The sequence below is a fragment of the Magnolia sinica genome, chromosome 14, assembly GCF_029962835.1.
Source record: "Magnolia sinica isolate HGM2019 chromosome 14, MsV1, whole genome shotgun sequence".
Taxonomy (NCBI): domain Eukaryota; kingdom Viridiplantae; phylum Streptophyta; class Magnoliopsida; order Magnoliales; family Magnoliaceae; genus Magnolia; species Magnolia sinica.
Genome location: NC_080586.1, coordinates 50375645 through 50399040, shown reverse-complemented (window position 1 = coordinate 50399040; position 23396 = coordinate 50375645). Strand labels below are relative to the sequence as shown.

The following is a 23396-nucleotide window of genomic DNA, read 5'->3' as shown; positions in this document are numbered from 1 at the left end:
AACTCAATCAGGTTGGCCCAAAAATAGACTGGTCAAGTCATCAAGTTTTTCTACTGTCCATTGTTTCCATTCATGTGGGAAACCCGATTAGTTGAAAAAGATTTTCCCCCGTTCATTTGCAGGGCATACCAGCCTAGTTTTGGATCCATCAGTCCCATGGGTCCATGGCTGCCAGGTTGGTATGTTGTTGCATGCAGACTGCATTTGGTGTTTTGCAAACCGCTGCAGTAGCTACGGCCCAATGTAGGAAAAAGGGGCAATTGAAAACTTAAAGTGAAGATTATCCTTTTGTTCAGATCGAAGATGAGTCATTTAGGTTTCAAACTAACAACATATTTTGGACCACATGCGAGAAATCAAGAAACAGAGATTTAGAACAGATCTCACATATTTTGGACATAGTATACAGTTGCTCCAGGAATTGTCTGCAAAATGCAATGGAAAACAACAATAAGAAGCCAGTTTAGCAAGTTCAAATATTCTATTAAATAATCGCATTCATACGCACTCACTTAGCTTTGTATCTAAAATGAGATTCTGGCTTAGTACAGAAGCAAATGTGTGTGGGACATCCAAGCAGTGCATCTGGTGGGCCACATACGTATGTTGACTGTGTGAACAGCTTGAGGGCCAATTTGATCATTTCAAGGGTATTTTTCAGCTAAATCACTTTAGACATTTTGTGTGTCATCCTATGCCAATAAAACCAAGTTAATGGGTAGATCCATAAATGTTTTTATCTATATAAGCAAGAAGCAAACAGTTCACAGTTATGTCATAAATCCAAAGTGAGGTGATCGATGAACAGATTTTACATCATACACACATACCCCAATTGGCAAAAGCGATGGAATGGATGAGATGTGGGAGGGCATTGTGGATAATCACTTGAATGCCGGAACTCATCCTTCCAAACCGAGAAAGCCATAGAAAAGTGGAGGGCTTTGGTTGCATAGATGCACTGTGCACGGCGATGCCTAAGATCAACACATTTTCAGGAACCAATATAAATGTGAAATGCAGGAATATAAGTCAATGCAGAGGCCATATCTCACCTGAGTTAACTGCTGACCTGCTTGGGATTATGACAAGGCAACATCCCTACAAACAGGAGAACTTCTGGCAAAAATATCAAGAGACCTTGGTGGAATGCCCAAGCTATGAAACTTTCATTCAAAATATTAAGAACATGTCAGGTGCCATGATGGCTTGGAAGAAAAATAGCTTGACTAAAGTATTATAATTGGGGACTAATCAGGAATTGCCTGGGTGATTCTTTGTTTGAATTTAGCAGTCTGTTAGGTATAGGCAACTCTAAGCTGTGGCTTTACTGCAAGCAAATTAAACTAGCGGCCAGCCATAACTTCAATAGGATCATTATTGAAGGGATTCCAATAATGCCATTGGCTGGGCAAAATCGAGAGATGCCTGTGGGAACTTCAATAGGCTCGATATGTAAGAACACTAGTTTATGAAAGACTCCTAAACAAACAAGAACAATATCTTCACATGGATTCCTTCTAATGTACCAACATGATCTACTACCCAGTTAAACTTTGAATGTATGAAGTTTAAGTCCTGAAAAATTCAACTAGACAATTCAGGAATAAAATTCAGATGTTAACTGAGTAGTGTAATAAAACATATAAAGTAGACATTAAAAATGCAACTTCACACATCCTTCTTGTTAATGTTTTGAAGCAGGAGGAATTTTCCATGACAATGTTGGTGTGGTGCTTGCAGATTATCATGAACAGATTGATGTCTAACAATTTTCTTTTGAGCAACAACAGCATTCAAAACTAGAATGCCCTCTCTCGTAATGGGGTCAAATATAGATAGAAGTCCATTTTTTCAACAACCAATTCAGATGTATACAACCAATTCTTCAATGGCCATAGCCTTGGAAAAAAAAACAAAGGATATTGAATGGACGAAAGAATATATAAAATAAATAATCTGTAAAAAAAAATGTAAAATAAATAAATACCTGTGAGATGGAGTGAATCTTCGACGGATGAATGGACGAAATAGACTTCAATGGGCCGAAATCGGCTATCGGCGGGCAGCCTGTCGTGAATCGAACGATGAAAAATGGGCGAAAGAGATTGAGAGAGATTGGGGAAGGAGGGGCCTCCGATTGTCAAAAGAAAAAAGGGGATTTTTCTTCCAGTAGGAGCTTTGATCGAATCCATCTGTAAAAGAAGGAATTTGCAGACGGGAGAAGAAATCTCTTGTAAAAATCTCCGGATAACGAAAATGGAAAGCACCGTTAGTGGCTGCCGTTGCCGTTAGGAAGCTCGGACAGAAATTTTATTTATTTTTTTAAATAAAAACTGCCTACATGGCATTCTGTACAGGTGGACCAATGAGGTTGCGGGAGGCAGAGAGTCTCTGCCTCCCGGAAACAGAGGATCGTGACTCTAAAGTTACATACTAATACTCTAAAGTTACATACTAATAGGCTAAACTGCACCTGAATTTCGTGCTATTCAAAGGCAAGTCCAAACGAACCCTTACAAACGCAATTGAATAATTTCAATTCTCTTACACATGCAATTTCACCTCTCTAAAGAACACTAACTTCCGTGTTGTTACGTTCGGTGTGCTGATTGATGATATCTTCAATCAAAAGTGTCATGTTGATGTATGAAGAACCACCCTCTTCCATTGCCGACCTTGCCTTCTCTCCCAGCGTTCTTGCTCTCTTTCTCCTTTCTTCTCCTTCATCTCCCTCATCCATCAACCTCTCTACAGCCTTCGTAACCTCTTCCATCTCCACCAAAACTTCTTTCTTCTCGTCCGGGTACCATTCAGCAACACTCCGGGAGATGCCTAGATCGACTCCGATCCTCAGAACTTGTACGATGAGCTTCTCATTCAAGAACTGCTCTCCGAAGAGAGGCCATGCTAACATGGGCACACCCGCACAGATGCCCTCCAATGTCGAATTCCAACCGCAATGTGTTAAGAACCCTCCAATTGCCGGGTGCGATAGTATCAGTATCTGAGGGGCCCACCCTCTGATAATAAGACCCCTATCCTTTATCCTTTCATCGAATCCGTCCGAAAGCCATTCCTCAATCTTCTCCGGTTTCGAGATGTCTCTAATCACCCAAACGAAGGATCGATTCGAAGCTTCCAAGCCCAAACCAATTTGTATCAACTGCGAATGGGTGAGGCGACATATGCTTCCAAAACAAACATAAACAACTGACTTGGGTTTCCTTGAATCAAGCCAACTCAAGCATTCATGCTCATTGATGGAGGTCTTGTTCCCTCTCACTGTCTTATCCAACATCTCCTTGTTATATAGAGATACTGGTCCGATGGTCCACACCTTCTTTCCCGTTGCCTTCTGGTAGTACTCAACGTATTCATTATCCGATTCGTTAAAACTGTTCACCACCACACCGTAAGATTTCGAATCACCTGTTCTGGCTTTTTCACTTATTTCTTGAAAACCCGAATTGTTGGCAACACTTTCTGGCAGCTGGGATTTCGGGATCTCAATTCGATGGGGCAAGCCCGGCACAGCGATAGGTTCAAATTCGGAGGCGACATCTTCGTGGGACTTGTAATGAAGCACGTTTTTGATACAGAGGAGAGAGAAGCAACACATCCCATGGAAAACAATCCTCGGAATCTGAAACATTTGAGCGGTTTCGCATGTCCATGGGAAAAAAGAGTCTGAAATTATGCAGCTCGGGCGGGGTAGATGTTCTTGAAGATACTTTTCTATTGGTTGTTGTAGCATCTCAAGCGCATCGAAGAAACCCTTTCCCGATTCTCTCGAGACAATAGAATCGACGTTCTCAATCCTGTCAGGCATTCCCACTTCTTGGGATGGAAAACGGACTTGTACAAGTCGAAACGGGAGGTTGGATTCCATTGCTCGGTTGATTACTGCCTCGAACCGAGCTCCATTGTCGGTTGTGGTGATGACGGTGGCGATCACACCCCGCTTCGCGAACAAGCCGGCCATGTCGATCATGGGGATCATGTGACCAGGGGCCAAGAAAGGAATGAAGATGAAGTGAAGCTGGTGGGGATCTTGGGCAGCCATGGGAATAGCCGAGTTGGAGAATGAGCAAATGGAAGAATGACCAAAAGAAAACGGGTTGAAGATGAAATTGAAGCGTGTGTGGTGCATATTTTTCCATATGTAATATAGCGCTGAGGAGCTTTAATGTACGGCTTTATTTCAGTAGATCCAGACTGTCCGATTAGTCATCTCTGTTATGGATGGCCCATAATACCGAAGTCACTCGGAACCAGAGAAGAGATCGCATGTGGTGAATATCCTCTCTAGCATACTAGGATGCCGGTGCGGCCTACCCATGATTGGATGGACCCAGAGTGCCTGGTAACCGGACGCGGATTAGATACTGACAGGTTGAGTAGCGAGACTTGCTACTGAAGTGACGTCACCAAGTTCCGTGGGCCCTATTATGATGTGTGTTTTGTATCCATGCCTTACATCCACTTGGAGAGATCATCTTAGGGCAATATCCAAAGAATGAGTTAAAATCCAAAGTTTCAGGGAACCCCAGCACAGAAAACAGCGGCATTGTGATGCCCACCATTAAAAACTTCTAAATGCTACAAAAGTTTCGGATCAAGCTGATATTTATGTTTTCCCTTCTTTCATGTCTTTTTTAACTCTTGAAACGTTGGATTTTAAATAAATATTATGGTGGGCTTTAGGATAGTTTTAACTGTCGAAATCACTCTCCCCACTATTTTCTATGATAGGGTCCACTACAGATTTTTAAATGATATATCAAAATGGATGTACGGTATGAATACAAAGCATACATCATGGTGGTGCCTATAACTTAGTGACATAACTTCAGTAGAGGACTATGTTCAACCTGTCAGTATCTAATCCGCGTCCCTAGTAACCCTGCCACCACCGACTTTCGTTCCTTGGCTTATGCCTTCAAATGATGTATCAAAATGGATGATCAGTTGTATTCACACCGCATACATCAGAGTGGTGCCTACAACTTGGTGACGTAACTTCAGTAGAAGACTCGATGTTCAACCTGTCAGTATCTAATCCGCGTCCCTAGTAACCCTGCCACCACCGACTTTCGTAGTTGCGGGACTCTGTGTAGCGGAAACGGATTGGCTACTCCTGCCACCAGCCAGGGGCTGATGTTCGGTGCTGTGTGGGCCCAACCATGACGTATGTATTTCATCCATTTCGGTCATCCATTTTTAAAACTAATTTTAGGACTCTATCTCAAAAATGAGAGGGATATAAGCCTAAGATGGACAACACCACAAGAAAACAACAGTGATTGGATATCCAACATTTAAATGATCCTAAGGCCCACTGTACTGTTTATTTAAAATCCAATACGTTGATTAGGTCATACAGACCCAGATGAACTGAAAAAACAAATATCAGCTTGATCCAAAACTTAATGGTTGACATTCATTCAACACTGTTTTACATAATGTGGCCCAATTGAGATTAGGATATATCTAATTTTTGATCTCATACCATAAAATGACAGCATGGATGAAACACAAACATCATGATGGGGCCCACAGAGCACTGACCATCAGCCAAATGCAGGTGGCAGGGGGAGTAGCCAATCCGTTTCCCCGTAGAGCCCCCCCGTAATCGGACGCGGATTTCATGCGAAGGCTTTGGCCTGCGCAAGGATGCTGGGTGGGGCCCACTGAAATGTATGTGATAAATCCATTCGGTCCAACCGTTTTGAAAGCTCATTATACTATGTGATACAAAAAATGAGGTGGATACAAAACTCAAGTCGATCGCCGTGAGGAAAAATTTGGGAAAGAAATTTCTACCATTGAAACATCTCTGGGCTCCACCTTGATGTTTATATACTATCCAAACCGTTTATAAGGTCATTCTCAATGGGATGAAGTGAAAACATAAAAAATATAACTTGATACAAAGTTTTATAGCTATCAAAATGCTTTAACTGTGCTCACTGAATCCCCACTGTTTCCCATCGCCTGGCTTACTTGACTGTTGGATACAATTCATTTTTAGTCACAGGTCTTAAAATGATCTCTCAAAACGGATGAACTGTGTGAATTTCTCACATACATTTCATAGGGCCTACCCAACGTCCTTGCGCAAGATCTTCATGCCAAAGGCTTTCACAGGAAATCCGTGGCCACCGTGATCTATGCATCTTATCCACGCCGTCCATCCATTTTTCAAGCTCATTTTAGCCGTGAGCACGTAATTGAAGTAAATCCAAAGCTCAAGTGGACCACGCTATAAGAAACATGGGGATAATAATGTCCACTGTTGAAAATTTTCGAGATCAAGCTATATTTATGTATCTGTGTAAACTTATGAACAGATTGGGTGGCAAATAAGCATCAGTATGGGCCTTATGGAAGGTTTCAATGGTTGACGTTATCATAATCACTTTTTCCTATGATGTGGTCCACTTGAGCTTTGCATATACTTTGAATTTGGGCTCCATTTTGGGCTCATGGCTTAAAATAAGCTGGCAAACTTATGAATAGGTCATATGGCAAATAAATATCCCCCTGAGCCTTAAGAAGATTTCAATGGTTGATGTTATTATCATCACTGTTTTATGTGGTGTGGTCCACTTTAGCATTGGATATGCTTTAATTTTAGGCACATTGCCTAAAATGAACCGGAAAAATGGATGAACAGGTGGATATAACACGTACATCACAGTGGGCCCCACATAGTTTGCCACCATGGTCACCTCGTAATCCTCATCCTGTTTGGATATTCTTGAGGCGTACATGGAAACGGATTGGCTACTCCCCCAGTGCACCGTGGGTCCCACCATGATGTATGTGTTTCATCCATTCCGTTCATCCATTTTACAGATCATTTTAGGGCTTTATAATAAAAATGAGAGGGAAATAAATCTCAGGTGAACCACACCACAGGAAAACAATAGTGATTGGATATCCACGATTAAATTCCTCCTAGCGTGCACTGTACTGTTTATTTGAGATCCAATCTGTTGATTAGGTCATTAAGTCCCCAATGAAGGGAAAAAACAAAAATCATCTTGATCCAAAACTTTTATGGCCCTCAAAACGTTTTAATGGTCGATGCTCATTCAACACTATTTCCTGTAACGTGGTCCACTTGAGATTGGGATGTACCTCATTTTTTGTCTAATATCATAAAATGATCTGGAAATATAGATGGACGGAATGGATGGAACACATATATCATGTTGGGGCCCACAGAGCACAATAACCAGCCGCGTTGGAATTTTATGTGGGGCCCACCGTGATGTTTGTGAGAAATTTACCCCGCTCATCCATTTTGGGTTGCAACATCATGCAGCCACAAAAACTTCACTTAGTTTTAGATCTATATCTTTTTTTAATTTTAATTTTAATATTTATTTATTTTTATTTACCGCATGTCCTAAATGATCTCACAAAATAGATGAACAGGTGGATTTATCCCAAAACATCGTGGTGGGCCCACCTAAGCATCCCAGCACAGGAACTTTGTGGGAAAGGCTTTCCATGAATGTGAAGCAAGTGGCCAAAAGATATTCAGAAGAGTAACAGTTGCAAAAGAGAAACTTAACAAGAGAAAGGTTTATAAAGAAGGCTTTTCCACTGCTATAACCATAACAATAATAGAAGGATCTGGAAGAATAAACTACATCATGAATATATAAATAACATTGGATTTCAACGGAGCAAGGAGATTCATACCAATTAAAACAAACGAACCTCTTAATTTACTTTATCTCAATTGATCTTAAGAGTAACAATAATCAAGTAGCGGTAATTCTTAGCTAAAATATTTAGTTATAATTCAAGTCTACTCTCATATGTTGGATTTGTTCTTTATCAAATATTAAGTAGTTCTTTCAAAAGATCCATTCTTGTAGCTCCTAGCTCCTAGTAGTGAGTTTTTCATTTTGTTTGATTTGCACTGGTATTCTGAAAGTCATTTCTTGTGGAAAGCACAAAGTAACCGATTATCAGAGGAAGAACCCCACCCTCTGATTATTGCCTAATCGTTATAAACTTCTGCAAGTGCTCGAGTAAGTGACCAATCTTTCCAGAATTTGGTCATATCCATTCATATTGGATTTAGTTGCTTATTTTGTTACTTGGGGTTCAAAGTTGATCGATTTGAATCGAGACATTGTATCAATTTTTGCACGCTCACATAATTTAAAACAAACCAAGCGGCTAACATTTTTTGGCATGCCTGGTGGGACTGCAAATTACTTGGTTGCCATAATATTTGGTTGACTTAGGTATATTAATTTGCCATTGTAGTAATCATTCAAAATTATGAGCTGAAGGTGTGGTCGTAGTACTTCAACAGCCGCTGTTGTGCCAAATGAGCCTCCTACTCACAAGGAGGAGGTGTAAGTCAAACAATTACTTGAGCAAGGAGATGCACCACCTAGTTTGGTACATGTTCCTCCAAATCCAGATAGACCATCTACATCCCGAATTGAACCTCTTGAGATTACATCAACCGGGATGGTTGATATTCAAAAGGGGATTTAGCACATTGTAGAACTGTCGCAGGTTTAAGTGGAATACTCGTGAGTTCGGGCTAAGGCTTTCAATAGATGGATGGTCGGCCACATTGAGAACATGAATCAGTTGATAGTTTTATTTGCTGATAAAGCATTTGTTCCACCTCATCAATAGGCCGATGTGAGTTCTGTTGGGAATTAGGCACATTTATTGCCAGTTCAGTCGATACCACAAACACATCCATTATAGTGAAACTTACACATGTTCCCATCTCTGGTCCGATCTTGGATGTGCGAAATTCACGTATACTAGCAAATTTCAAACATCCTGAACATGTTCCTGTAAGACCCGACCCGAGTTCCTGTGTGTGTATGCGTGTGTCTAGGTATGCATTTCGTTTCTTTTGGTCCCGTGGTCTTACCAATCGAATTCCAGCGACCCACAACCCTTGGATTATGTTTGCTGTCATCCTTAAGACCGATCACGTTGACCCGACTCGCATCGGCCCGAAACCTATGCCATCTTGTTCGCATCGTCGTTGCGGTTCTGGTGACGCGTCTTGTGCATCCATCCGATGTATAGATCATAAGTTATGTACGTTTCATTATATGACCCTTGATCATGTGGCCCACTTAGGTGTAGTGCATGTGGACCACCACTCTTTTTACACAAGTTCCAATACACACTACACACACTACCTAAATTTACATAGCTTACACTACACACCCCACACACACCACCTAAACCTAACTTAAATCATTTCTTTTTCTTACAAACAAATCATTGCTCTCTCTCTCTCTCTCTCTCTCTCTCTCTCCCTCCCTCCCTCCCTCCCTCCCTCCATGCTAGCAACTCCTCTCCCCAACGTCCCATATTCCTCCATTTCTCCAACCCCTTGAAGCTCCAAAATCCCTCAATCCCTCCCTTAAAAACTCATCCTAGCCATTAAACCTTCTTCCTTGGTCCAAGTTTTCCCTTGTGTGGAAGATTGAGAGCTTGGTTTGAAGGTGGGTACCTACAACTTGCTGATTTCTTTTCTATGTCTTAATCCTCTTATTTCTTTATGAATGGACCATGTGGGACCCACCAATCCATGGTGGAGATCCCATTTAATCCCTTGGATGTGGCCCTTGGCCCATCTTACATGCATGCATTGTTCCATGATGGGGCCATTCTCCATGGACCCCATCATGATGTATCTCATGATCTAAACCATTCTAAGGTCATTTAGACCTTAACATCATGTTGGGATGACATCCCAACCATCCATTGTGATTATAGGCCATGCATGTGTTAGTTTTGTTGTAATGACAAACCAACGAAGATGTATGGGTGTGATTGTTCTTAGGAGGGCTCATTAGCGGCAGAGCCCTTTCCCTATGACCGGATTGATCTCCTACCTTCCCTTTTCTCTTATTTTCTCTGATGGTATGTGTGGCCCACTTGGTGGGCCTGGGATGTCCAGAAAATCCAGCAATGGTGGACACCCCTACCACCCATTTCATGATTTTGGGTGTCCAATTTACCACCTTATTTGATGTATGCAAGTGTTTTGGCTTGAGGCCTTGATCTGGACATTTGTGGGTCCACTAAGGAAGGCCACACCTCTCTTTATTTGTTGTATTTATCTAGTTATGGGCTGGTATGTCCAACCATATATGGCTGTCTAGAATTTCTGGACTATTTGTATGGACTATTGTAGTTGATGTTTGGCATGGGATTGGTCCATGATTTGCACTCTTTTTCTTCTTGTTGTGGGGTGCCTTTTGAGGGAGTGGACCCCACCTTGAAGTGTGATGGACCACACCTCTATCTATCCATCCAAAAACACCCAAAAGGGGCAGGCCCATAGGGGGTGGACGGTCCACCTTGTTGGACCGTCTAGCCCTATAGAATGAAGGGAAAACACAAATTTCAGATTGGTTTTCCGAGGGGTGGGCCACTTTTGTGGACCCCACCTTGCTGTATTTTATGGAAAAAATATCAACCATCCATCCCTCGCCTCTTAGGCAAAGTTTGGGCCTACCTTGTTGGGTGAACACTGTTTGGACAACAACATTTTGTGCAGCAGATTTTTAATTTTCTACCTTGTTGTCTATGAAATTCCTTCATGTTTTGCTTGGGTTTGTGGATTCCCTAATAGCCCATTTTACGGCCCATCATATTGGGACTCATCTTGGGGGTGTGGGCCACCACTTTCATCTAAAAAAAAAAAGGATGTATGGCTGTTGGAATGGCAGCCCATAGCTGGACGTTTCAGCAGGGCTGGCGTCCAGCCATGGGCTCGCTGTCCACCCTCCTAAGGCCCACTATGATGTATGTTTTATCCATGCCATCCTCCACATTGTGGAGCTCATGTGTGTGGCCCATCTCCCATGTGGGACATCCACATGTGCGGCCCACTTTGATGTGTTTAAGGGGGAGTCGTCCTAGCCCCTTTGATCGTCCACTAAGGATACCCAGCCTATGGGCTATTGCTGGACATTTAGTCCAGTAGCTGGCCCACCTGATTTATGTGTTTTATCCACTCTTTTCATCTGGTGGGACCCTCTGTGACATGTGTGAGTCACCAGGGATTAAAATGATTGTATAAATTAATTATTATTGAATTTCCAGCAAGCCCAGATAGTGGGTGGGCTGGAATTTCAGCAATAAGCCCAAAGTTGTTGCCCATAAATGCATGTTTTGGGGTAGCATGGCCCATTAGATTTTGGAGATATTATTATGCATATCTTGCCTTATTTCCAATCAGGTTTTGGGCTTAATTAGTACACATTTGAGGCCCAACTCAGTTAGGTTTTATTGTGTCCATATTCTAGTTAATTGTTGGACTATTTAGCCCTTTTTGGGCTGGAACCTTTTAGATAGGCCCATTGGACTTATATTTAACATGCTATTGTAATGGGTTTTATGGGCGAAAATACTCAAGTAGTTGGGCCCTTCGTTGTCCATTAAATTAACCCCATACTTAGGCCAAGATGTGAGGCCCAACTCACTTATTTCAAACATAAGAATTGCCCATATGGTTGGAATACCGGGCTGCCCATTAGGCCCACCACAATGTATGGGTTGTAATCTTTATGGTTGGGCCCAACCCTTGCTTAGGGGCCCACTATGTTGCCTACTAAATTGGGCCATGTGTATTACCCTTAGGCCCATAGATTGCTTAGGCCTTGGGCCTTGTTTCATATTCGTATAGTGGCGGGCTACCTTTTGGGACCCAGTTGAGGTTGGATGTCCTCTTTGGTGGCCCTAAGGTAGGCTCATAGGGTTGTTATAGGTGGTTGAAGGCCCACCTTGGACCCTTGTTAGGATTGCTTCTTCTTTGGGCTTTTATGACCATTTTAGCTTATAGGCTACCCTAAAGTATTGGGCCCCCACTAGAGGATTTCTCCTTAGAGTACCTGTCTATGTATCTAGACCTTGTCCCTCGTTGGGAAGGAGTATGTTCCACGTCATCATCGCTGAGTAACGTACTTACACACTTATAACCCATATGCATCATTTGCGTGAATGGATTGCATTTGTGTGGTCATTGGGTTGATATGATAGAGGGATGAAGTTTCTCCCCTTGTGCACATCGAGTGCTTGGAGCTAGTGCATGATCTGTATGCGTGACTCATGCATTGGCATCGCATTTCATGATAATACCGCCCTTGCTTCATCAGGGCCTTACCTCCACAGGGACATTCGTGGATGGCCGTATGTGTGGACACCGAAAATGTTACTTGAGCATATAGGGTGCATAGGATGCTCATGGATGGAATTTTTAAAACTTTCATGGTACCAAGGATCTACCCCAACAGTGTGACCGAGTGAAAACTATGAGCGCATGAAGGCCTTATACCGTTAGGCCGCGACTCCTACTATCGTGTAGTCGGTTGGGTTGGGGTGTGGCCTTACCCGCCTGATGTAAGGAGACATTTCTAGACTGAGTCTGACCAGCTCGTAAATGGGTTCGCTGCCGACGAGCCTTGTTGGCGATTGGTTGTCCACAGGTGGGCAGTGAGGTCTCTTACGCTCGTTTGACTGTGCGGGTCTAGAGAGCGGCAGTCATCCAACAGTGTACTTGACCCCTGTGATTTCCTTATGATGGAAATGTACTTGATATGTGGATTAGATTTGAGGATTGACATCACTTTACATCGCATTTGCATCGGCTATATAAACCCCTTTATGCATCGCCTTGGTATGGCGCCTAGTACTCATTTGTATTCATGACAAGCCTCGGTAAGGCTAGTAATATTGTCATTGATCATGTTTCCCTTCCTGTACCTCCTATTATTCTTCTACGCACCATTGTCACACACTTCCACCACCCTCTAAGCTTCTATAAGCTTATGCACGATTGGTGTGTGCAGGAGATCTTAAGTTGGTGTCGTAGCAGCTGAACTTGGATAGGTGTTGAGCCGAGGACCCCCAGTGTTGCTGATCTTCTTCCTTCTCATTTTGTTATCAGATGTATTTCCTTTCAGCTATGTACTTGTAAAGTTCAAATTTATAGTAGATTTTGTAATGTGTCCCTTTGTTATTTTCGAGATTTACTTGTTGTGATCTTGGGTACGCTCGCATGGGAAATGAATATATGGTTATGAAAATCCTCCTTGTAGGATTACAGGATCGAAACCTGCCTCAGGAGCCGAGAATGGGGTACTACGGAGGCTGTTACGGCCAGAACCAGCTATCAGGTTCCTTGTGAGTCCGGTTACCGAGTCTGGGACGTGACAATTCCTTTCCTAGAAATAGAAAATTCACTGCCATTGATAGATTTCAGACGTCCTGAACGTGAAAATATGTATGTTGTTTATGAGACCAGGAATCTAAGGATGCCCGGGAAATATCATTTTTCTAGAAATAAACCATATAATGAAGAACAATATCAAGATGGCCCTGAAGTACCTTTAGTTGCTTCACAACAATATCAGGAGGGTAACCAAATTGTTCAACTAGTTGATAAAGTAGTCGGCCAAGTTCGTGGCTGAACTATTATTCTAGTTGATCATATGCCATATCCTAACTAGATTGATTGACAATATCCATTGCTAAGAAACTATCAACCTGATTTTACATTGTTTATAGGCAATATGGGTCAATTGACCATATAACATGTTTATAACCCCAAGTATAGGGTTGCGATGTAGTAATAACTCCGTGAGACCGAGGTCGATTCCACAGGGACTAAACTTGTACATATTCCGAAAGTAACTAGAAGTAGAACTAGAACAAGACCTAAATTGAAATTTGGAATAGTTGAGAGTAATTAAGAAGGATTTATCAAATATAAAAGGGAAGTAGGGCGCTAAGGATCTACTTGCAGCTATCAAGATGTTACCTTAGTTAATTCAAGGAACACAGTTGGAATTGGAGTCCTATCATATCCAATTCGAGGTAGGCAACCAAGTTATGGTTCATCTACGCAATGACAGATTTTCGACCAAAACTTACAATAAGTTAAAGAAGAAGAAGATTGGAACGGTACCTGTTGAGGGTCAAATAATGCATATTGGACCTAAATTATTACCTGAATTTACGTACAGGATAATGCTTAATGTCCTATTTTAATCGTATTTTTATTGCAAGGTGAATTTAGGAGCCTAGACTGAAAAAGGGTAATAAAAGCATGAAATTAACACTCTAAAATCACCAAGGCAAGGGACGGACCCCAGGGGACCGAGATCGAAGAATTTATACTACAGAGATCCGAGAAAATCAAGCCACTCACATTAAAAGAGCCTGAAAATCATCTAGAATACAAGATCACAGGGTTCCCACCATTCGTTCGACTCAAAATTTTATATATGGCCTGAGGACCATAAATTAATCATCCACGTCAAATTTCAGCGATTAGATCCTTGTGGAAGTGGCCCGACGGACAAATTAACCCATAAATCATCGATCTGGGGCCCACCTGATCTTTAGATATGTTGTAATTTTGGTCTCAACCCCTTAATTAGAAGAGAAAATGGATAGATGGAGTAGATTTCTCATATACATCACCATGGGACCCACACACGTGATGTGTGTGCAAAACATGCGCACGGCCGAGCCACACCGGACTGGATGTCCTGGTCAAAGTCGGTTGACCCGACTCCTATAGCGCCCACACATCAAACGACAGACGTGCGTCTACTGAGATGCTCGGTGGCCCACTAGCGTTGATCCGACGCATGATTCGAATCGTCCAGTGGCCTCCCACAGGTCGTCTGAGCAAGACCTAGAGGAGGAAACTTCAAAAAGACAGTGAGAACGGCGTCCCAACCATTCCAACCCAGGTTGAACGACTGTAAATTGATCAATTCAACCCTGCAGCTAAGGGAAGGCGTGGAATTTTCTGATAACAATGATCATGGGCCTCACCGACGCGAAAAAAATCAAGATTTCGCATGAACGCGCGACTAGACGCTGTGCAATTTTTGCTACAGTCGTATGATCAAGGACATGATTGGATGGATGATCTGGCCTGTCCACAAGCTTCAGAAGGTGGGACCTACCCTACCCATGGAGAAATTCCAAAGAGAAAAATGTTCATTGCGCCGTAAAATCTAAGCCAAACGCAAGTTGGCTTGCGTCTCGCAGCTGCGCATGCACATGCTGCGTAAAGAAACTCTCTAGCCACACTGCCTTCCTTATGAATATAAAAGAAAGAGAGAGGGGACGTGGGAAGATCATGAGGGCAGCCGTGGAGGCTTGGACGTGGAGAGAGAGAGAGAGATCCGTGGAGCTGGCCGATTTCAAAGGGATTTTCTTCCTTCTTCAACCTTTCTTATTTCAATACTTTCCTTTTTCTTTAGAGATTTAAGTTGATCATGTCCATGATAGGCTAAACCTCTTAGATAGGGCTAAGAGGTGAAGCTTGTAGTGTGATGGGAGACTTTTTGTTTATGCCTTTTGATTCATGTTTATTTTGAACTGATTTTGATCGTAGTTGATTATAAAGAATGCCTTTAGTTTTTAATGGTTTGTTATGACTTAAATTACAATAGATCTGCGATAGCTTTGAGCACACTCTTTTCATTATTATGATTATGAAGTTAGGAGGCCCTGTTGTTCACCATCGTCTCCTGGGCATAGTTGGATGATGGAACCCTTCCTAATGTTCATAACTCTCTCAGATGGATGTGGATTGGTTAAATTCTGTTGTTTACTTTGTCTCATGGGCATAGTCTTGGGATAGAATCAATTCTAATTCTCATACTTCTCATCTCTTGAAAACTAGATCAAAGGAAGTTCATATTTGATTTTAATGATATATCTTCCAACTGGATGAAGATGGGGCTCTGAGTCCAGTTGAGTTCTTAAATCAAGCATATAGATCCCCCTGATCTCTACAAGTGGATCCTTGGCACCTTAGTTTCCCACCTTTGAATTTCACAAATTTTAGTTAATTTATTCACCATTATTCTCTTAATTCTCCCTGATTTAGATTACTTCTTCACCTAGTTCTAGTTCGAGTTACTTTCAGATTAAGTATAAGGTTCAGTCCCTGTGGATTTGACCTCGGTCTTACCAAAATTATTACTACATCGTGACCCTACACTTAGGGTTGTGAACAGTACCGATCATCCGAAAGATCAATGACAATACTTATGTTGTTGATCTTCCGAATGACATGGAGATCTATTATACTTTCAACGTCGTAGACCTGACCGAGTATCATGAACTGAAGCGGGATGAGAACTCAAGGACAAGTTCTTTTGAAGTGGAGGGGACTGATGTAGAGCGGGTCGTGGACACTTTCATGTCCAAGATGGACAAGAGAGGCCCGATCGGAGGTAGAAGTGATCTGGACTGTTAGAACCTTAAAATAAACGGATCTCGCAAACCAGAATGAGTTATTCCAGTTACCATATATGATTTCGGGGTAGAAGAATATAATTTAGCCAACTAATCCATTGCCCATGGCAAATTTGAGAGATTCCATTAGATCGATGATCGAAAATCTATTTTATTTTCATTTTTACTATTTATAGTAAGTTTTAGTTTGATTATAACTCTTCATCCTTTGAGCTTTAGTAGTGTCCATAATGAAAAGTTCTTAGAAAAATTATGAGAATAACATGGTTAAACTAAATAGGACACTTACTATAATATAGTAAATTTACTATTTATGGTAAGTTACGAATTTTAGGGAGTTTGAGGCTGAAAGTTCTTCCAAGGTTTGGTATCACTATTTATAAGATTGTAAATTCATTTTTATTATCTACCAATGAAATTTTGAATTTTTTAGAATTTATTTCTATTTTCTTATTTTCCTTCATAGTTTCGAGGTATCTCGGTGAGGAGTTTAGAGAAGTTACGTGGATTCGGAGTAGTTATCCCCTCGAGGGAGATGGTGATATTTCTATGCAAGGAGATATTTCTGGCTAGGACGTACATTACGTTGAAGAATAAGAATATTAGACCTATACAGATCCTTCAAAAGATCAATGACAACGCTTACATTGTTGATCTTTTGGATGACATGGAGATCTCACATCCTGTCAATGTCGCAGACTTGACCGAGTATCATGAATCGAAGTAGGACGAGAACTTGATGACGTGGAGGGGACTGATGTAGAGCGGGTTGCGGACACTTTCATGTCCAAGATGGACCAGAGAAGGCCCGATCAGAGGCGGAAGTGGTCAAGACCGTCAGACTAAAACAAGCATATCTCTCAAATCAGAATGAGTTATTCGACATACCATATATGATTTTGAGGTAGGAGAAGCTACTTTAGCCACCCAACCCACTACGTCGGGTTTCCCAAGCCAAATTTGCAAGATTCCATCAGATCGATAATCGAAAATCCTTTTTAATTTCATTTTTACTATTTATAATAAGTTTTAATTCAATCATAACTCTTAATCTTTGAGCTTTAGGAGTCATGCCCAACATGAAAAGGGCTTAGAAAATTTAGGAGAATAACGTGGTTAAGCCAAATTGGACACTTACTATTTTTGGCCAAAAACCATGAAGTCTAGTAGAAATCATGATCGTCTATAAATAGTAAGTTTACTATTTATAACAAGTCACAAAATTTAGGGAGTTTGGGTTAGAGTTTGATTTCGAAACTTCTTCCTAAATTTGGAATCACTATTTAAAGGGTTGTAAATTCATTTTTATCATCGATTAATTTATTTTTGAATTTATTTCTAGTTTCTATTTTTCATCATGGATTTGAGGATTTTCTGTGAGGAGTCCAGAGAAGCTTCGTTGATTTGGAGTAATTATCCCCTTGAGGAAGATGGTGATCGACCTCATCAGGTCCATCCCTGCATTAGTTTTTAGGAAGAAGATGTTGGGGAAGTAAAGCATCTAGACAGTTATATTTTACTAAAGCATCATTCGTAATTTAGGTCAATTTATTTTTATTAAATTCGATGAAATAAGACATTAGTGAAGTTTTCCATTAGCAGAATTTAGTGGAAGTAGGTTAGTTTTGAATTTTGAACCTTAAGTTTGAGTTAAATTATAGTTAATGAAGTTTTAGTTAGGTTTAGCTTTAAATATGCTATGAGTGGAATGAAATTTCAAATAATATATGCTGGAATTTTAATTCACACCCTAGAAATTGGGATCAGGATCAATGTACTTAGGCTTCGAATTTTCGGGCATGACAGATAGCCCTAATTGAACTAAACTTAGTTGACCACATGATATTATTTTGGGAAATTGATCATACTCGACTCGAAGTTTGAGCAAATTACTTAGAACGCTACAACACTCCATATATTCCCTAAAGGGCCTTCTGACAGCTTTTGGAGATTGTTTTGGATGAAAATACCCCTGACCTTGGTTCAGTAGTTGCACGGTTTTCTAGGGACTAAGAAGTTACCTCGTATTTAATGCCAATAAAGTGATGTGTACAGAACCCTTTTTGCGCGTGGGCAAGGACTAAACTCGTGGGGCCCATAGTGATGTATGTGAATAATCCATGCCGTCCATCCTTTTTACCGTGTCATTTTAGGGCTAGGGCCCAAATATCAGCCTAATCCAGAGCTCATGTGGGTCACATAATAAAAAATAATGGTGACAATGGAACCCACTGTTGAAACTTTCCAGGCTCACCATGATGTTTGTTAGAAGTGGACATTGCCCAAGTCAGGACTTTTTGGGCCCACGCCGAGCTGGCCGACAAAGTGGACGGAACGGATCTCCCCATTGTTGGCCTCAGGCGGCATGGATTATTCACATACATCAATGTAGACCCCACTAGATGGTCCTTGCCAAGGCTTATCAAAATGAAGACTTCGACCTGTATAGGAAGTGAACACGTTGCAAACTACGAACCATGCAACATGACAACCACGACCCATATAACATGGCAACTACGACCCATGCAAACCACAACTCAAATGGGCCCACATTGATGTATGTGAATAATCCATGCCGCCCATCCTTTTTGTTGTGTCATTTTAGGGGTAGAGTCAAATATCAACCACGACCCTTTATGGATGAAAACCACAAACTTGCAATCACGAACCATGCAACATGACAACCACAGGGTGGATGGATCGGATCACCTCATTGTGGGCCTTAAGCTATGGTACCAATGGTTTGGTAGAAAAGAAAGTGAACACGTTGCAAACCACGAACAATGTAACATGACAATAAGACCCATATAACATGGCAACTACGACCCATGCAAACCATGACCCAAATGGGCCGACATCAATGTATGTGAATAATCCATGCTGCCCATCCTTTTTGTTGTGTCATTTTAGGGATATGATCAAATATCAACCACGACCCTTTGTGGATGAAAACCACGATCCATCGTATATGTGAACCACGACCCTTCGAATGGATCATGGTTGTCATGTAGCAAGGGTCGTGGTTGTGAAGTTATATGGGTCATGGTTGTCATATTATATAGGTCATGATTGTCAGGGGCTGTATTTGTCATGTTATATGGGTCGTGGTTGTCATGTTTTATGTGTCGACGTTATCACGGGTCGTAGTTATCATGTTATATGGGTTGTGGTTGTCATGTGATGTGGGTCGTGGTTGATATAGGTCGTGGTTGTCATGCCCCATAAGGTTTTCAATGGTAGGTTTTCAATTTCACTGCTTTCTATGGTGTGGTCCACATGAGCCTTTGATATGCCTCATTCCTTAAAATGATCTTTCGAAATGAATGGACGGCATGGATAAAATACATACATCACAATGGACCTAATAAAACCATTCATCTCTATATATATTGGGATGTGTAAGTCAAGTAACGTGACTTACTAAAATAGCCTTCCCGAGGTCTTGGGAATCTGGACTCCTCGAAGACTTGTATAGCTACATGTAAGTTGAGTAACTTCTGATCCATGTCGGAAGCAGAAGCCGATTAGCTGGTGTTCCACCATGAATGTATGTGGTTTATCCACGCCGTCCTTCCATTTTTCCATCTTAGTTTAGCAGTTGAACCCAAAATTTAATCATACCTAAAGATCAAGTGGACCTTACCATATGAAATAGTTGGAATAATGATTTCCACCGTTGAAACCTTTTTAGGGCCCACAGTTATGTTTATTTCTCATCAATCCTGTTAATATGATCACAAGGACATGGATGAAGGGAAAAAATAAATATCAGCTTGATCTAACACTTTTGTGGAGAAAAACCATGATCCATTATACATGTGAACCACGACCCTTCAAATGAATCGTGGTTGTCATGTAGTAAGGACCGTGGTTGTCATATTATATGGGTCGTGGTTGTCATCCGGGTCGTTGTCACGGGTCGTGGTTATCATGTTATATGGGTCGTGGTTGTCATATTATATAGGTCATGTTGATATAGGTCATGGTTATCATGTTATATAGGTCGTGTTGATATAGGTCATGGTTGTCATGTTATAAGGGTCGCAGTTGTCCTATTATATGGTTCATAGTTGTATGGATCGTAGTTGTCCTGTTATATGGGTCGCCATTATCTTGTTATATGGGTCGTGGTTATCATGTTATATTGGTCGTGGTTATCATGTTATATGGGTAGCCGACAAGGTCGATGGATCGGATCACCCCATTGTGGGCCTTAAGGTATGGTACTAATGGTTTGGTAGAAATGGAAGTGAACACGTTGCAAACCACGAACCATGCAACATGACAACCATGACCCATATAACGTGGTAACTACGACCGATGCAAACCACGACCCAAATGGGCCCACATTGATGTATGTGAATAATCCATGCCGCCCATCCATTTTTTTGTGTCATTTTAGGGGTGGAGTCAAGTATTAACTACGACCCTTTGTGGATGAAAACCACGATCTATTGTGCATGTGAACCACGACCCTTCAAATGGATCGTGGTTGTCATGTAGAAAGGGTCGAGGTTGTCATGTTATATGGGTTGTAGTTGTCATGTTATATAGGTCGTTATTGTCATGTTATATGGATCATGATTGTCACTCGGGTAGTGGTCGTCATAGGTTATAGTTGTCATGCTATATGGTAGGTTTTCAATTTCACTGCTTTCTATGGTGTGGTCCACATGAGCCTTTGATATGCCTCATTTCTTGGCTCAATCCTTAAAATGATCTTTCAAAATGAATGGACAACATGGATAAAATATACATCACAATGTGCCCAATAAGACCATTCATCTCTACATATATGGGGATGTGTAAGTCGAGTAACGTGACTTATTAAAATAGCCTCCCCGAGGTCTCTGGACTCCTCGTAAGTCGAGTAACTTTTAATTCATGTCGGAAGTGGAAGTGGATTGGCTGGTGTACCACCGTGAATGTATGTGGTCTATCCACGCCGTCCATTTGTTTTTCCACGATCCATACAACATGACAACCATGACCCATATAACATCACAACTACGACCCATGCAAATCACGATCCATACAACATACAAACCACGATCCATATGACATGCAAACCCGAGAAATTTTCAAAGGTAGATGTTTTATCACACCACAGGAAATGGTGGGAATAATGACTTACACTGTTAAAACATTTCTAAGGGCCACAGTGACGTTTATTTGTTATCCAACCTGTTCATAAGATCACAAAGAAATGGATGAAGGGAAACCACAAATATTAGATTGATCCAAAGCTTCTTTGGGCCCCAAGAAATTTTCAACGATAGAATTTCAATTCAGACTGTTTCCGGTGGTGAGGTCCACTTGAGATGTGGATACACTTCATTTTTGGGATCAAGCCCTCAAATTATATGTTAAAATGAATGGACGGAGCAAATAAAATATGTAAATCACTGTGGACCCCACAGAGTTTACTCAGCATGCTTGGCGTATTGAGTTACTCAGTACGTAACGCTTCCTTGCTCAACTAGGAAGCGGATTGCGTACTGAGTAACTTAGTACCCTTAGCGTACTAAGTAAACTGTGTGGGGTCCACTATTATTTATTTATTTTATCCACTCCGTTAATCCATGTTAATAGATAATTTCAGAGCTTGATGCCAAAAACGAAGCAAGTTAAAATCTCATGTGGACCGCACCACAGGAAACAGTTTGATTGCACCTATACCATTGAAAATTTTTTGGAGGCCAAAGAAGTTTTGGATCAAGCTGATGTTTGTGGTTTCTCTTCATCCATGTCTTTGTGATCTTATGAACAGGTTAGATGACAAATAAAAATTACTTTAGACCCTAAGAAGGTTTCAACGGTGGAAATCATTATTCCACACTGTTTCCTATGTAATGGTCCACTTGAGCTTTGGATTTACTTCAATTTTAGGATCAACCCCTAAAATTAGAATTAAAAATGGATGGACAGTGTGGATAAACCACATAAATTCACAGTGGACCCAACTGAGTTTACTTAGTACGATAAAAGCGTACTGAGTAACTCAGTATGCAATCCGATTTCGCTCAACTATAGCTAATCCACGATATCGGATTGCATATTAAGTTACTCAGTACACTCTTACTGTACCGAGTAAACTTAGTTGGGCCCACCGTGAATGTATGTAGTCTATCCACACCGTCCATCCATTTTTCCAAATAATTTAAGGGGTTGAACCCAAAATTTAATCATATCCAAAGATCAAACGGATCATACCACAGGAAACAGTGAGAATAATGATTTCCACCATTGAAATCTAGCTAGGCCCCACAGTGATGTTTATTTGTCATCCAACCTGTTCATAAGATCATACAGACATGGATGAATGGAAAACATAAAAATAAGCTTGATTCAAAACTTACTTAGTCCCCAATAATTTTTCAATGGTAAATGTTCTATTCACACTCTGTTGTGTGGTTCATTTTAGTGTTGGATATGCTTCATTTTTAGGCTCAAGCACTAAAATTATCCAATAAAATGAATGGACGGAGTGGATCAAATATAGATATCCTAGTGAACCTCATAGAGTTTACTCAATACACTAAGCATACCGAGTAACTCAGTACGCAATCCACTTCCCTAATCCACGGATGCGGTTTGGCTAGTGACGCGGCCACCAGCTAGGTGGCTAGTGGTCGGTGCTATGTGGACCCCACCATAATGTATGTGTTTTATCCATGCCTTCCATCCATTTTGAAAGATAATTTTATATAGTTATCCCAAAAATGAGGTAGATCTAAATCTCAGGTGGACCACACCATGGGAAAACAGTAGTGATTGAATTTCCACCATTAAAAACCTCCTAGGGCCCACTGTAATGATTATTTGACATCTAATCTGTTGATTAGGTCATACAGACTTGGATGAAGGGAAAAAATATATATCAGCTTGATCCAAAAATTTTGTGCCCACGAGAAGTTTTTAATGATGGGAGTTCAATCAAAACTTTGCGGTCCACTTGAGATTTGGATCAACCTCAATTTTTGGCTCATACCATAAAATGATATGGAAGAATGGGTAGACAACATGGATGAAACACATACATCATGGTGGGCCCCACAGAGTACCAACCACTAGCCATTGTCTAGTGGTAGGGGGAGTAG

The 23396-nt window shown here is 41.1% G+C and overlaps 1 protein-coding gene across 1 annotated transcript; it reads right to left on the bottom strand.

Moving 5' to 3' along the window:
• Positions 1-2445: 2445 nt before the first annotated feature.
• LOC131225576 (UDP-glycosyltransferase 73C6-like) lies at positions 2446-4144 on the bottom strand. Its single transcript, XM_058221126.1, has one exon. The coding sequence runs from the start codon at positions 4064-4066 to the stop codon at positions 2570-2572; it is 1497 nt and encodes a 498-aa protein (XP_058077109.1). The 5' UTR covers positions 4067-4144; the 3' UTR covers positions 2446-2569.
• Positions 4145-23396: the final 19252 nt, after the last annotated feature.